Source organism: Danio rerio, chromosome 25, assembly GCF_049306965.1.
Source record: "Danio rerio strain Tuebingen ecotype United States chromosome 25, GRCz12tu, whole genome shotgun sequence".
In the NCBI taxonomy this organism is placed as follows: Eukaryota; Metazoa; Chordata; class Actinopteri; order Cypriniformes; family Danionidae; genus Danio; species Danio rerio.
In genome coordinates, this window is record NC_133200.1 from 938,886 (window position 1) to 957,034 (window position 18,149).

Below are 18,149 nucleotides of genomic sequence, written 5' to 3' on the forward strand. Positions count from 1 at the left end.
CTGGTTCCAGCTGATAGAAAGGCAACAGTAACTCAAATAAGCACTCGTTACAACCGAGCTCTGCAGAAGAGCATCTCTGAACACACAACACGTCCAACCTTGAGGCGGATGGGCTACAGCAGCAGAAGAGCACACCGGGTGCCGCTCCTGTCAGCTAAGAACAGGAAACTGAGGCTACAATTCACACAGACTCACCAAAACTGGACAATAGAAGATTGGAGAAACGTTGCTGCTCTGATGAGTCTCCATTTCTGCTCACACATTCAGATGCTCGGGGCAGAATTTGGCCTCAACAGCATGAAAGCATGGATCATCCTGCCTTGTATCAGCGGTTCAGGCTGGTGGTGGTGGTGTAATGGTGTGGGGGAGATTTTCTTTGGGTCCATTAGTACCAATTGAGCATCAACGCCACAGCCTACCTGAGTATTGCTGCTGACCATGTCCATCCCTTTATGAGCACAGTGTCTCCATCTTCTGATGGCTACTTCCGGCAGGATAACGCAGCATGTCATAAAGCTCAATCATCTCAGACTGGTGAACATGACAATGAGTTCACTGTACTCAAATGGCCTCCACAGTCACCAGAGCTCAATCCAATAGAGTAGCTTTGGGATGTGGTTGAACAAGAGATTGGCATCATGGATGTGCAGCCGACAAATCTGCAGCAACTGTGTGATGCTATCATGACAATATGGAGCAAAATCTCTGAGGAAGATTTCCAGTAGCTTGTTGAATCTCTGACACCAAGGATTAAGGCAGTTCTGAAGGCAAAAGGGGTCCAACCCGGTACGAGTAAGGTGTACCTAATAAAGTGGCCAGTGAGTGTTTTTGAAAATATATGTCAATATTTGTAAATCAAATTGTTGAACAAAATGTAAACAGCTAGTTTCCACACATATGACATGTAAAAGTCCAACATGACATTTTCTCCTGTGTGTCATATGTAATTTGCATATATTTCCATGTATCTGTTTTCTATATAGAGCACTTCTATCCAATGTAAATTACACATAAGTGTAAAACAAGCAGCACTAATTAATACCTAACTGAAGCGTGTAATTAGACCTAGTATGTAGATAAACGTGTGGCTCAGAGCTGTGTGTGTGTGTGTGTGTGTGTGTGTGTGTGTGTGTTTTTCTAATCTTCTGGGTATTACAGCTATAATTAGGGGTGCTTGCTAAGTCAAGCATCACTAGTACTGTTGCTTATTATTAATTAGCATTAGTGACATGAACAAACAATAAAGATCAGCGTCTAACTAGTCCTGCTTATGTTGCAGGAGATGCCCAAACAGGAGTATGGAGAAATCACCTAATAACACCCTATTATTATGCAGAAATATGCCCTATTAATAATCAGAAATACCCTAGCAACCATTTATAGGTGCCCAAACAGACACTTAGCTACAACCTAACAACCCCTTAGAAACATATACTGTATAGCAACAAACAAGCAATACCCTAGCAACATCCAACATACAGTGACTTAGCAATTACATGTTGATAATCCAGAAAATATTAGCCTTGATCCAGAACATCCAACACCACAGTAATGTCCTGTCAGCCATCCACCCTAGCAACCACTTAGCAACACCCTAGCAACCATCCTGAGCACAATATAAAGCTCATAGCAATGCCCAAGCAAACATGCTCAATATACTAGAAACTAATGAAACAATCAAGCTGGCTACATGCTTATTACAACACAACATAGCAACACCCTGGCAACCACCAACAACGGCCCAACAACATGCTGACTACCATTCAGCAATGCTCTGGCAACCAACCAGTGCAACACAGCAACACCCTGGCAACCCAGCAACATGCCAACATCTCTGGCCGCCGCCCACAGAAACATAGCAACAAAGTAGCAAGGTGAACAATCACATAGCAACGCCCTGGCAACCACTCAATGCAACATAGCAACACCCTGGCAACCACCCACAGCATGAAAAGCCAAAATAATTTCTGTGTGTGTGTGTGTGTGTGTGTGTGTGTGTGTGTGTGTGTGTGTGTGTGTGTGTGTGTGTGTGTGTGAGTGAATTCATGTGTGTGCGTGTGCGTGTGTGAATTCATGTGTTGTGTGTGTGTGTGTGTGTGTGTGTGTGTGTGTGTGTGTGTGTGTGTGTCAGTGAGTGTGTGTTAGTGAATTCATGTGGTGTGTGTGTGTGTGTGTGTGTTTGTGTGTGCGTGCGTGCGCGTGTGTGTGCGTGTGTGAATTCATGTGTTATGTGTGTGTGTGTGTCAGTGAGTGTGTGTGAGTAAATTTATGTGTTGTGTTATGTGTGTTTGTGGGTGGGTGTGTGTGTGTGTGTGTTAGTGAGTGTGTGTGTGTGTGTGTATGTATGTGTGAGTGAATTCATGTGCAGTGTATGTGTGGTTGTGAGTGTGTTTATGTGTATGTCAATATGTATATGCGTGTTTGTGTGTGTGTGTGTGTGTGTGTGTGTGTGTGTGTGTGTGTGTGTTCTGCGTGGTGAATGTTTGTGTGTGGTGAATGACTCATGAGTGTGTATATTTGAGTGTGTTGTGTGTGTAGTGTATGTATGGGTCAATTTTTGTTTATGCATGTGTGTGTGTGTAAGTGTGTGAGCAATTGTGAGTGTGTGTATGGGTGTGTGTTTGTGTGAGGGTGTGAGTGTCAGTAGTGAATGTGTGTGTGTTATGTTTTTTTAGTGTGTGCGTCTGTGTTCTGACCTGTTTTCTCCATGTTGTGTGTGTGTGTGTGTGGTCTCTTGTGTGATTATGTGTGCGCGTGTGCTTATCAGTGTGTGTGTGTGTGTTTGTGTGTGTGTGTGTGTGTTCTGACCTGTGTTCTCCATGATGGATGGACAGAATGACTCCAGAGTTGAGTTTGTCCTGTTTGAGTGTGAGGGCGATGCTGAACTCTGTCTTTCCTCTGAGTTTCTGCAGCATGTGTCCTGCGGCGGCGTCAGGGACTCTCACACTGCGGGACGAGCCTGCGGGAGCGCCACAATAACATCAGAAACACAGACATGACACTCATGAACTCGCTGATCCCTCACACACACCCCTCACCACTGCTGGAGGAGAGAGAACCACACACACTGACCGACAGGTATCAGCAAACACAACACAATATAAACATCTGCATCTATTTCTAATTCCTGTTTACAGCAAATAACATCCTGCTTACTGTGTCCATCTATTTGCATATCCCTGATTATTATTATTTTTATATTATTATTATTATTCATTCATTCATTCATCGGCTTAGTCCCTTATTTATCAGGGGTCGCCACAGTGGAATGAACCGACATTCGTCAACTATTCCAGCATATGCTTTACACAGTGGATGCACTTCCAGCCACAACCCAGTAATGGGAGACACCTCATTCACACACACACTCATACACTATGCAGGGTTCAACACTAAGGATTTTTTCTACTGGTCTGATTGGGCCAGTGGTTTACATTTTTACTTGCCCTGCCAAAATTTTCACTGGCCCCACCAAAAAAAAAAAAAAAGAAAGTTAATAGCTATTTTTTAGCCACATATTTTAAATAATGTGTCAAAAATAAAGTCTGTGAATCTAGAATTTTAATACTTAAAAAAAATTGTAAATAAAAGTGTTATGCAAACAAAAAGAGCAATATGGAAAATGTGGAGGTATTTTATTGCGGTTTGAAATTATTTAACAAAGGGTGGCTGACTTGTCAAACTGACGGCAAACTGTGCAACGTTTTTTTGTTTTTTTTTTTTTCGTTGTTCACACGTAATTTTTTGCTTCCAAGCGATAAAAACAGATATTTTCTTTAAGCCTTAGAATTTGATGTTGCCGCCATGTTGCCATTTCTTCACTGTACTGGTTGTTACCAGGTTACGAAAAAATATATAATTTTCAATCAGATAAGAGGAACCGGAAAGCAATATGGTGTTTACGACATTACAGAGAAGGTAGTGTTTAAAGACTTAAAAGCACAAACTTAAAATGCACGCAATTGATAAATAGTCACAGACAAATTAAATGTTAGTGACAAGGCAGCACTGTCCCAATCGGGCCAGTAATGATCTAGTCTACTGTCCCAAGTGTCTGGCACGCTGGCCCTGGGCCACCGGGCAGTCCTTATTGTTGAGCCCTGCTACGGCCAGTGTAGTTGATCAGTTCCCCTACAGCGCATGTGTTTGGACTGTGGGGGAAACCAGACCACCCGGAGGAAACCCACGCCAACACAGAGAGAACATGCAAACTCCACACAGAAACACCAACTGACCCAGCCGGGATTCAAACCATTGGCCTTCTTGCCGTGAGGCCACAGTGCTAACCACTGAGCCACCATGTCGCCCTTATTGTTATTATTATTATTATTATGAAGTATTAATGACAAGTGAAATATATAGATTAATTCACATACAGAAAAATAATGGAATACAGTTATGTAAACAATGCAAATCCCTGATTATTAATAGTGATTATCTCTGATAATCTCTGATTCTATTTAATTCCGCTTGTATATTATGTCCATAATAGATAAATCTGTAAATATTACCCAGTTGCACGAAAACTGTGCGCGCAGATTTCTGCATATTTGCAGCCCATCATTGAGCCCATCACAACTTATACCTGTATATCCTGCACTTGCTGCTAGTTAAACCTAAACTGTATTTCATTTCAAACTGCATAAACTGCTCATTGTAAATTATTCCTTACATAATATTGACATTTATATTGTTAACAAAATGTATATAAATATTAATAAATCATCATACATCATACATCAAATGTGTCACAATCACCAACGATCTAACCTTCATAGATCTCTGGAAAACATTCACATTTACATGGACTACAATCCTGTCTCATTTGAACTACAAGTCGTGTCATGTAACACACACACCAGCTCCAAGTCTCCATCGATTAGACTCACACAGCTGATGCTGCTCAAAGACGGATTCATTCATTCATTTTCTTTTCGGCTTAGTCCTTTTATTAATCCGGCGTCGCCACAGCGGAATGAACCGCCAACTTATCCAGCACATTTTTACACAGTGGATGCCCTTCCAGCCGCAGCCCATCTCTGGGAAACATCCACACACACACTCACTCACACTCATACGCTACGGACAATTTTAGCTTTGCCATTTTACCTGTACCACATGTGTTTGGACTGTGGGAGAAACCAGAGCACCCGGAGGAAACCCACGCGAACGCAGAGAGAACATGCAAACTCCACACAGAAACACCAACTGACCCAGCCGAGGCTCGAACCAGCAATCTTTTTGCTGTGAGGCGACAGCGCTACCTACTGCGCCACTTCGTCGCCAAGACAATACTGATTGTGAACATGATGCGTTTTCCTTGCCTAGCCTTCCGTGTTTGACACTAGCTTTGTTTTGTTTGTTTACACTGCTTGCTGCCTGCCTTTTGACCATCCGCCTGTTTTTGACCACGACTCTGGATTTCCTGTATACATGGGTTTTCCCCTGTGTTGACCGCTGCTTGCCTGACCGATCTGTTTAATAAACCTGCGTTTGGATCCGCACCTCCCGTGCCAGTGTACACTTCACATTACATAGCTAGAAACCGATGTCACTAGCAAACATAAATATTTTACATTTTGAGTCTAATTTTGATTATTTCATTTATTTATATTTATATTTCTTTATATTTTCAATATTTTACAGTAAATATAATGTAATAATTTAATACGACAAAAAGCTATATAATAGTTACTAACAATACATAAATAATAATATCTAAATGCATAATATACCCTACACGTATACACATTTATGTATACTAAAATATTCAACAATATAAAATGTAAACATTCACAATAGTACTGTATATAAGACAAATTTAGGATTGTTAGTGAAATGTCTATTAATGAAAATCAATTCTAATTGAATTACAATTAAATAAATCTAGGGTGACACGGTGGCTCAGTGGTTAGCACTGTGGCCTCACAGCAAGAAGGTTGCTGGTTTGAGTCCCGGCTGGGTCAGTTGGTGTTTCTGTGTGGAGTTTGCATGTTCTCCTCATGTTGGTGTGGGTTTTCCCCACAGTCCAAACACATGCGCTATAGGGGAATTGATGAACTAAACAGGCCGTAGTGTATGAGAGTGTGTGTGAATGAGCGTGAATGGGTTCCCAGTACTGGGCTGCAGCTGGAAGTGCATCCGCTGTGTAAAACATATGCTGGAATAGTTGTCGGTTCATTACACTGTGGTGACCACTGATGAATAAAGAGACTAAGCTGAAGGAAAATGAATGTTTCTAAGTCTCCATTTGTTCTTAACACTGCAGTTGATATTGTTATAGTATAACGTTGCACTCTAATATAAAGGAATGGACCAGGGGTGTCCAAACTCAGTCCTGGAGGGCCGGTGTCCTGCCCAGAATGTTTCCAGTATCCCTAGTAAGAGCTTGATTAGCTAGCCAAGGTGTGTCTGATTGGGGTTGGAACTAAACTTTGCAGGACACCGATGCTCCAGGACTGAGTTTGGTCACTCCTGAAATAGACAGATTAAACATCAATCAAACAGCTGAAGTGGATCATTTGGTTGCATGTCTGGAGTTGCTTTATCTATGTTCATATCAAGCCAAAATCACATCCAAATATCAAGATGTTTCCCCAGAACACTTTTACACACCAAACACATCTCATTCCCGAAATAAACAGTAAAACGCTCCTCATAAAGAGCCATTCCCACATCCTCATCATCATCATCATCATCACCATCACCATCGCCAGTACTGAGCGGTTTGAAGTAATATCATGAAATGTGAATGTTTACGAGCAATCAGAGTGGATTATATGGAGGCCGATGACAGCATGAGTTATTGATGATCTGACAGACACACGACACACACACACACACACACACACACACACACACACACACTGAGTGAATGTGAAAGTGTGCGCTCGCTCTTTAATGGAGGCATCAATAAATGATCAGCTCCCTCAGAAGTGATCACATCACAGGCTACAGCGCTGAGGGACTCGCTGACACACTTACACAACTCAATGATGAACACACACTCGCTTCCGACAGCACAAAAAAAAACCCAATCGATCATCTAATTATCAATCACGCCAACCAATCGGGAACTTCCAGGATGACAAACACTTCATTGATCATGTATTATATATTACATTCATTCATTTTCCTCTGGCTTAGTCTCTTATTTTTCAAGGGTCACCACAGTGGAATGAACCGTCAACTGTTTTAGCATATGTTTTACACAGTGGATGCCCTTCCAGCTGCAACCCAGTCCTGGGAAGCACCCATACACACTCAATCACATACACTATGGCCAGTTTAGTTCATCAGTTCCCCTATAGCACATGTGTTTGGACTGTGGGGGAAACCGGAGCATCCGGAGGAAACCCACACCAACACGGGGAGAACATGCTCCTCACAGAAACGCCAAGTGACCCAGCCGGGGCTCGAACCAGTGTGACCAGTGGTCGTGCTACTCACTGCGCCATGGTGACACACTAAATTCGATTCAGTCATATTTTTAGCGATTATGTTTTGCTTTCTAGCCGTATGACTCAAATCACATCTAAAAAATTGCATAGCTCATGTCCACTAGGTGGCGCTGTGGTGAAACTGAGCAGGCAACCTCAGGTCATGGTTGTCAAAACAAACACCAAACATAGCGTGAATACATGGAAGCGTTGCGAAGATATAGGCTGGTCTCGCTCCTCATTCTGTTCTCTGTACTAGTCAGAGATTTTGAGCCTTGGATGAACTTTTGCTGAAAGTAAACGCTGATAAGCATGTTTATATCCGTCTTATTCACCATTAGAAGATCTTTCCAATTGGTTTTGCTCCAAAAGGACACTCTACATTCCTGCGATTGTTGCTCACGTCCTTCATACTGACTCACAAATCAACTCATGGTCAAATTCTGCAGCTTAACAGGTTTTAAAGCACAAAAGAAAGCCTGTAAATGAGATGGCAATGAGAATATATCAAGACTTTTATTCACTTCTCAGATTTATCAGATGTTTCACTTTAGAAAAACACTGAAACATGAATTCAAAACTCATCTTCAGTATGTTTGTCTTGTTTTGCAGTAATATGTAATACTGAGATGCAAATGTTACATATGATTTTAAGGTTAAATATCTGTACAGGAAAGCAAGAAAATTGCTTTTTGCTTTCATTTCACATTTATTTTAAGTTTTAGTAAATGTTTTGTGAGCTTTTGGCATTTTTAAAGTAGTAAAATAAATTTCAAGTAATAGTTTTTTCTTAAATATTATGAACATAAGTAAGAAAAGTTTCCTTTTGAATTAAGCTTTTTTATTTGATTTCATTTCAAGCATAAGCAATCATTATAAGTGATCAAAATGATGTTTTGAATCTGTATAATGTAGTGGTTTTAAATGATAGTGTCAAATAATGAAGATTTTAAAGGACAATTAATGAGTATTTAGTCAAACTGTGATCCTTAAGTTATTTATTATTCCTCCTATAAATATGCCTGGCATGCATATTACGGAATATAAAATATCTATATATAAATGGACAATTCGTGTGAATTTTGCCCAAACTGTTTAGATAATTTAAGCAAAACAGAAAAAATGCATATCTCGTGTCCACTAGGTGGCGCAGTGCTGAAACTGTGCCGGCAAATTCAGGCCACGGTTATCAAAACAAGCACCAAATTTTGTGTGAATACACTGAAATGTTGCGAAGACATAGCCATGGGCGTAAATCTGATTTAACAGTAGGGGGGACAATAAATATAAAATTTCTTTCGAGCATTTTTTTGAAGGGGACACAAATAATACAGCTGAATTTTACTAATAAAGATGTCCTCGCAGTTAAAAATGGTTCCATTATGATTATTAGTATAGCATGGAGACTTCATCATTATTATTATTATTCTCAAAGTTTTTCTCAGGTTCAATGACAGCAAATTTTTCTTCAAAACTATTTCTTGCATTGTTTGTTGTGTTGTTTACAAGACTCCTGAAGCAGAATAAATGCAGGAAAATACATTTTCCATACTCATAATAAGTAACTTTAAAACGTTAAAATAACCAATCATATTGTAAATCAGTGAGCCTGTGAAATCTGCTAAACAGCCACAACTCAGAAAACATGAAAAAAAATGTTCACCCCCCAAAAGAATTGTCATTATCCCTTCAATATAGCACAACACCCTTACCTGACACTGTACACCTGACTGACCCTGCTCTGCCTGTTCCTCAATCATTTCTTTCTCCTTCTCCTGTGATTAATATTGTGACATTAGTATTTTCATAAGCACTCATTCTGAAAGCCAAATTGCTTAATATGTGAAGTTTTGGTACTTGGCGTTTAGCTGCACTGAAAAATTATTATGTCCATTTTCTCTGTCATTTTATCCAATACATGACACCAGGCAAGTTTATTTATGCTGTAGCACATTTTATACACAATGGCAATTCAAAGTGCTTTACATAAAGAATGCAAAACTATCATAAAAATAATCACAACAATAAAAACAAAGAATTAAAAAAAAGTCAACATTTTAATTTCAAATTAATTGAGTAGAACAGAATAGAAACTGATTATACAAAAATACAGTGGGGTTAGTGTGCACAGTGTAGCAGTGCTCATTTGGCAAATACACAACTAATAATATGCTAATTGAAATCGTTAATGTTAAGTTAACATTATGCCAAGTCGTCACAAATGAAACAATGCATGGGAAAGGGCTTTAGCGTTAGCAACAAGCTAACGCCAATTAGATAAGTTATTTTAATCAGCAGATTCATGGACAATTACATCCTTAATCAGCATTTTTTGCCGCAACTAATTTATGAAAGAGTCTGTGTTAACTACATTTAGAATCGCTTTAAGGTGGGTTAAAAACCCCCTCCTTTCTTACTTACTTGTAATCAACAGTAACTCTGCCACAGCCGCACACACCCGACGTGTGTGCGTGTGTCTGAGTAGGTGAGGTGAGTGAGCACAGAGTGGACCGAACTAATCTAAGGAAGGGGAGAGGGAATTTCTGTAATAGAACTTTCACCCATATCTGTTGTGAATTGTTAGAACAAAAACTCCCTTTAACATGAAAACATTCATTATATCGCATGTAGTTACGACATAATGTCATAGTAAATTTGTTTTTGCTTAGATTAAATAATTCACACTATAATGTATGTTGATTTGAAGCTTCAAACACTCTTTTAGCCTTTTCATCTGCAGGATGCTGATCAGAACCTCTAGTCTGGAAGTGACCTGTTCTCCGGCGTGTCCCGCACCTCCTGCTCTCTCCGCAGGGAACGCTCTGATGGCTTTCAGGATCTCCTCGGATCAGCGTCTCCATAGAAACAGCGCTCCGGACGCTCCATCGCTCCCTCAGTAGGTCACTCTCTATCGACTCTTCACTACGGGACACCTGATCTCAGATCTGACAGAGTAACTGACCAGAACCCACCGCAGTATCACGCCTCCCAGTCCTTCTGAAGCTGCTGCTGCTGCTGTTATTATATTTAAAGGGCATCTCTTATGCAGAAATCCCTTTCATAAGGTGTTGTGTGTCAGAAGTGTGTGAATATATCCAGCCTCTAATGGTAAACATGAATTAATTGTATTTTTTTTATAAAGAAGTCACTGCTTCATTAAAATCCACATCTTTAATCCTCTGAGTCTATGCTGACATTCTCTTCAGCAGCTCAAACACTCTAATGCCTAATGGACAGACGGCTGCTTCTCACTCAGGGCTGCTGTTTATGCTAATGAGGGAGAGATGGGCACTAGTGGGCGGGGCTTTCCCCCTCAGATTCACATACTGCTGACACACAGCTTGGCTTAAACCCCTAATAAAGGTGATTTCTGCATAATAGGTGCCCTTTAAAACAGGATCAATGGTAGGAGAGTTGGTTTAACACACTCCTGATGGAGCTGTGTGTGTATGGAATCGTGAGAAAGCTGTTGCGGTGTGTTTCTCATGATCCTGTGTGTCTGTAAACTGGTCTTCGGGGCAGAGCTGAGGCTGGTTTGTCCCGCAGCAGATCCTCCATGCAGAAATGTTTGTTTCCTCAGAGGACAAACACACACCTGGCTGAACATCATTATGGAAACAGATGAAAGAACCAAACCCCAGTCAATCCGAGGATATTTTCAGACTGTAGAAGAAACGCTTCCAGCTGGATCGCGCAAATCCTTCTGTTCTAGAAGAGTCTCGCTAGCGAACATTAGTGAACACTTCTCTTTCAGGTCAAACTCTCAAGTTTGATTATTGCTGGTTCATTTACACATACAAAAATGCATATTTATCACACAGCTAGCATGTTTCTAGCATGATTTACCACACCGCTTAAATATTTATCAGAAGAACACCATGTTTCTAGCATTAATTACCACACTAATAACATGTTTTAGCATGATTTTCCACACTGTTAGCATATTTAGCGGACAGCTAGCATGTTTCAAGCATGATTACAAAACTTTTAGCATATTTAACAAACCACTAGCATTTTTCAAGCATGTTTTACAACACTTGTCTCGCTAGCGAACATTAGTTAACACTTCTCTTTCAATTCAAACACTCAAGTTTGGTTGATTTACATACACAAAAATGTATATTTAGCACACAGCTAGCATGTTTCTAGCATGTTTTGGAACACTGTTAGCATATTTAGCATACAGGAAGCATGTTTCTAGCACGATTTACCACACTGCTAAAATATTTAGCAGACTAACACCATGTTTCTAGCATGATTTTCCACACTGTTAACATATTTAGCACCCATCTAGCATGTTTTTGACACATTGTTAGAATATTTAGAACACAGCTAGCATGTTTTTAACATGTTTTGGCACACTGTTAGCATATTTAGCATACGGGTGGCATGTTAATAGCATGTTTTGCCACACTGCTAAAATATTTAGCTGAGGAAGACCATGTTTATAGCATTATTTATCACACTACTAGCACATTTCTAGCATGTTTTTGTCAAACAGTTAGCATATTTAGCACACGGGTGGCATGTTTTTAGTATGATTTACCACACTGCTAAAATATTTAGCAGATGAAGATGATTTCTAGCAAGATCTTGCCAAACTGTTCGCATATTCAGCACACAGGTAGCATGTTACTAGCATGTTTTGCCAGACTGTTGGCATATTTAGCACACAGGTAGCATGTTTCTAGCATGTTTTGTCAGACTGTTGGCATATTAAGCACACAGATAGCATGTTTCTAGCATGTTTTTGCCAGACTGTTGGCATATTTAGCACACAGGTAGCATGTTTCTAGCATGACTGCAGAACTTCTAAAATATTTAGCAGATGAAGACTATGTTTATAGCATTATTTACCACACTACTAGCACATTTCTAGCATGATTTTCCACACTGTTAAGATATTAAGAACCCATCTAGCATGTTTTTTGGCACACTGTTATCATATTTAGCAGATGGCTAGCATGTTTCTAGCATGAATTACCACACTGCTAAAATATTTAGCAGATGAAGACGGTGTTTATAGCCTTATTTACCACACTACTATCAAGTTTCTTGCATGATTTTCCACACTGTTAGCATTTTTAGCAGACAGGTAGCATGTTTCTTGCATGTTTTTGATGAACTGTTAACATATTTAGCACACGGGTAGCATGTTTCTAGCATGATTTGCCATACTGCTAAAATATTTAGCTGATGAAGATGTTGTTTATAGCATTATTTACCACACTACTAGCACATTTCTAGCATGATTTTCCACACTGTTAACATATTTAGCACCCATCTAGCATGTTTCTAGCATGTTTCCAGCATGTTTTTGGCACACTGTTATCATATTTAGCAGACAGCTAGCCTGTTTCTAGCATGTTTTTGTCAAACTGTTATATTTAGCACACAGGTAGCATGTTTCTGATGTTCATGGTTTACCACACTGCTAAAATATTTAGCAGATGAAGACGATGTTTATAGCATGATTTAGCCACACTTATATGTTTCTTGCATGATTTTTCACACTCTTATCATATTTAGCAGACAACTATCGTGTTCTAGCATGATTTTAGCACACTGTTTCCACATTAAGCACAAATCGACCATGTTCCTAGCATGATTTACCACACTGCTAAAATACTTATCAGTAGAAAACATCATGTTTCTAGCAATATTTACCACACTACTAGCATGCTTTAGTATGATTTTCCACACTGTTAGCATTTTTAGTAAACAGCTAGCATGTTTTTATAAATTTGAGTTTTTATTAACCAAAAGTTTTAGCCATTGTTAAGCATTTGATGTCATTTTTATGTATTTTAAGACATAATTAATTAACCCAATGTGATTATTTGACCTGCAGTGGCTCACTCACGTGTTGACTCTAATAACTGTGTGTGTCTTCCTGCAGGTGTGTCTGCGACTCTGCGCTTCTCTGGATTGACGTGAGGTGAGTGTGTGTGTGTGTTCTCTGCTCTCAGTGGTCTCTGGTTTTGAATCTCAGGTCAGCAGTTCAGATATGAGCAAGATGACGATGCATTAATCATGAATCTGCAGAAGCAGGACTCGTCTCTGTCACACACACACACACACACACACACACACACACACACACACACACACACACACACACACACACACACACACACGCGCGCGCGTGTTCAGGGCTGGTCAAGGGCACCTTCAGTCCTGCGGAGACGCTCTGACCCCTCACACACGCACACACATGCACAACCTGCAGATACTGACAGTAAATCAATCACCAGAACTAGTGCTGCGGGACACTGGGAAAATATGAGATACTGTTGTTGAGTATTACGATAACGATATTTCTTGACATTTTCCTAGACAAATGCTATTTTATTTAAATCATTTATCAGACTAAAACAACAGGTAATAGATATTTTCCTCCATCTTTAAATAAAAGTCAATAGAGCTGCAAACATTTAGACTTTAAAACACTATGAAATATTATAAACATGATATGCAGATGTTCAGACTCTGATTGGCTTTTGTCATTTTACCACCATTAGGGCTCTATTGCTCTGAGCGAATGCCGCTAAAGCATTAAGGGCATGTCCGAATCCACTGTTGCTCTTTTAGGGATGGATACGCTCTGTGCCGTGGCGCATGGTCTAACAGTGCTGTGCTGATTCTCTTAATGAGTTCTGGGTGTGTTTTGAGCATAATGTGCATTAAACCGATCAGAGTCTCGTCTCTCATTCCCTTTAAGAGTCTGTTACGTCGCTCCATGGTGCATTTACTATTTACATGGCGACTCTGTAAGTTTAAAAAATGAACGCTTCACTAGTGAGAAAACAGTTAAACAGAGCATCTGCAGCGCGAGGATAAAGAACCAGCCTCCTACATTCAGCCTCTTTACTTTACTCCTTTACTTTGGTGGAGTGAGGAAACGGTGGAAACTCACCCCACTGAACACATCCATTAACCCACATGTTTAACCTCCTTTGTTAAGCACAAAGATTTGTGTCAAAACTATTTCTAAATTCAGTTCTAATCTCCAGCAAAGGAATAAATGATCAATAATAATGAAGTGTGGTCAGAAAACTGAGTTATATCCAAACACACGTCCTGTTCTTATCCACATATGCTGATGCAGACGACTCCAAAACCCCACAGCTGGACACATCTACACTGGTGTTTATTAAAGCAAATATAAATCTGCAGATAATCAATAATACTGCTAATATTAATCACATTATACAGATTCAGATCGTCATGAATTAACTGAAGAAACCCCCGAGGTGAACAAGGCATGGAGGCAGTGTGTTTATATTGATGTAGAAAATCATCATTTCTGGATCATTTTAATCCTTTAATTGTTATGTAAAGATATTTGTGTATTGCTGCGCATCCTTTGTGTATCCAGCATTTGGACCCGCACAGGGGAATAACTAACGCGCTCTGCTGGACTTTAGAGCAGCTTTGGTGCTGGTCAATGGTGTGGTCTATTTCAGCTCCTCAGAATAGCAGCGCTCCAACAATGCACCTTAACACACCTCCTTTATAGACCAGCACACACATGAGTCTACAAAGCAGCGCAAATGGATTTGCGAATTAAACAACTTGGTGCACAATGTGAAAATTAGGGCTGCACTGGTCTGAAAATAGCAACAAAGCACACCAAACACATCTTGTGCCTTATTGCGCCGGGTGTATGATAGGGCCCTTAAGAGTTTACTTTAAGCTCGGGGTTCAGCTTTGAGCTGCTCCAACCAATAGCAGAACAGCAGCTACTGAGGGGCGGGGCTAAAGATAATATGACCCCCATCTGATAGGTCAAATTTGGATAAACAACCAATGCATGCAGCACACAAATGATTAGTGCATAAAATAAATTGAATTGATCACACCTCAGTTCCCGTTTCTGTTCGGAGTTTGCATGTTCTCCCTGTGTTCGCGTGGGTTTCCTCTGGGTGCTCCGGTTTCCCCCACAGTCCAAACACTTGCGGTACAGGTGAATTGGGTAAGCTAAAATTGTCCGTAGTGTATGAGCGTGTGTGTAAATGTGTGTGTGGATGTTTCCCAGAGATGGGTTGCGGCTGGACGGGCATCCGCTGCGTAAAAACTTGCTGGATAAGTTGGCGGTTCATTCCGCTGTGGCGACCCCGGATTAATAAAGTGACTAAGCCGACAAGAAAATGAATGAATGATCACACCTCTCTGTGCATATACTACTATTGTGATAACAATAAGATCAAGATTATTGTGATTATTGCATTTCATGGTTCTCTCTGCACTTCCAAGATCTAAATATTATGGCGAAAACACCAAAAAATCTGCAAGATTAATCAATATCAGTTTGTGAAATAGATTCAGCTATAAAATCAAGTTATGAGACAGTAAATAGTGTCATTTTTGATTTTATATTACTTTATATAACTAATATTACTTTTATATTCCATTAACTGTCACTTTGTAGACAGTTTTTCCCGTAAATGTTATTATATATTACATATTATCACACATGTATTACAATATTATATTACATATTTAATCAATGTAATTCATGTAGCATTTAGCATACATTCATCCATTCATTTCCCTTCACCTCAGTTTCTTTGTTCATCAGAGGTCACCACAGCGGAATGAACCGGCAACTATTCCAGCATGTTTTACGCAGTAGACTCCCTTCCAGCTGCAACCCAGTACTGGGAAACACCAATCCACACTCATTTCCACACACACACTCATACACTACCAATTTAGTTGATCAGTTCCCCTATAGCGCATGTGTTTGGACTGTGGGGGAAGCCGGAGCAACCGGAGGAAACCCACGCCAAAATGGGGAGAACATGCAAACTCCACACAGAAGCACCAACTGACCCAGCTGAGACTCAAACCAGCGACCTTCTTGCTGTGAGGCCACAGTGCTAACCACTGAGCCAACCTGCCACCATTAATATAACTTTTATAATATATTAATATTATACATGAATTGTCTCCTTGTAAAGTTTTTCCTCAGTAAATTTTATTATTTTAAATGACATATAATTACATAAATATTACAATATAATATTACATATTTTCCTGATGAAGTTTATTAAATTTTAATTATCAAAAATGTCATCTAATAAATTTAATTCATTCATTTTCTTTTTGGCTTAATCCCTTTATTAATCTGGGGTTGCCAACTAATCCAGCAAGAAGGTCGCTGGTTCGAGCCTCAGCTGTGCCAGTTGCCATTTCTGTGTGGAGTTTGCATGTTCTCCCCATTTTGGCGTTGGTTTCCTCCGGGTGCTCCGGTTTCCCCCACAGTCCAAACACATGCGCTATAGGGGAACTGATCAACTACACTGGCCGTAGTGTATGAGTGTGAATGAGTGTGTTTGGGTGTTTCCCAGTGATGGGTTGCAGCTGGAAGGGCATCCGATGTGTAAAACATATGCTGGAATAGTTGGCGGTTCATTCCACTGTGGTGCTTGCATATGATTTCTTGCAGTTCAGTTTGGTGCAGAAATTAATTTTAAATATATAAATAAATCCTCCGGCTTTAGGCAGCCTCTCGAATTAAAAATATTACATAACTGCACATTTATCTGCATGATGAAGAGCGGGTGAGAACATGATGGTATTAAATAATAATACACTGATTTAATTAAACATTGTGAGGATGGTTTTATAATGATATTCCCTAATGAAGCACTCTGAAGATTAATGCAGAAAGTAAATAATCTCAGCTCTGATTTTGTCTCGACTTCAAAAATCAGACGTGCTGTTTCACTGTAAACAGAATTACATTCAGCCGGATTTTTGCCGTTTAGTTTGGTGCAGAAATTACACACTTGACTGACTCTCTGCAGAACATTTATACAGAAAATACTAAATATTTAAATAATTCGTCAAGCTTTAGATGAGCTGAAGGTCATTATGAGTGAATAAAACCACAGCGTATGTATGCAACTTGATTTTAATCCTGAGGAATTCGTCGAAAGGTTATTGAAGAGAGTAGATTTAGATATTAAGTATGAGTATGGGTGTTTCCCAGTACTGTGTTGCAGCTGGAAGGGCATTCGCTGTGTTAAACATATGCTGGAGTTTTATTCCGCGGTGGCGACCCCTGATTAATAAAGGGACTAAGCTGAAAGAGAATGAATGAAGGAATATTTGGATAAATTTTGAAACTCATACTTGATACTGCAGAATGCAATTGGGAAGAAATATATATATTTTTAGAAATCATATTTTTAATATAATATTTTTAACACTTTAATAATGTTATAATACTTTTTAATATTGTACTACAGAATTAAATTAATTGTAATTAATTTAATAAAATAATAAATTAATAATAAGTATAATTATTGTAATTATTATATTAATTCAATAATAAATTAATGATTAATATAATAATTATTATTCTTATTAATAGACTATTGAATTAATATAATTATTATTAATTATTATTATTAATTGACTATTGAATTAATATAGTAATAATTATTATTAATTATTATTAATATTATTATTTTACTGTTGAATTAAATAATAATAATTATTAATTATTAATTGACTACTGAATTAATTTAATAATTATTATTATTATTAATTATTAATTAACTATTGAATTAATATAATAATTATTAATTATTATTGTTATTATTATTACTAATTATAAATTTGTTTTAATTTTACAACAGAAATAAAACTTTTCGAATGCTTTACAATCCTCAAAATTCACATGATTAATTTTTTTTCAGA

The 18,149-nt window shown here is 38.9% G+C and overlaps 2 protein-coding genes across 3 annotated transcripts in view; both read right to left on the bottom strand.

The window, feature by feature from the left end:
- The window catches only part of twf1a (twinfilin actin-binding protein 1a), a 606,573-nt gene that overhangs the window by 206,748 nt on the left and 381,676 nt on the right, over positions 1-18,149 (bottom strand). The gene's annotated exons all lie outside the window — the stretch shown is intronic.
- nell2a (neural EGFL like 2a) overlaps positions 1-18,149 on the bottom strand; it is a 141,819-nt gene that overhangs the window by 118,552 nt on the left and 5,118 nt on the right. For both annotated transcript variants that reach the window (XM_073942343.1, NM_001080075.1), the window contains 1 exon segment: positions 2,809-2,959. In XM_073942343.1, coding sequence (XP_073798444.1) covers positions 2,809-2,959 — 151 coding nt within the window.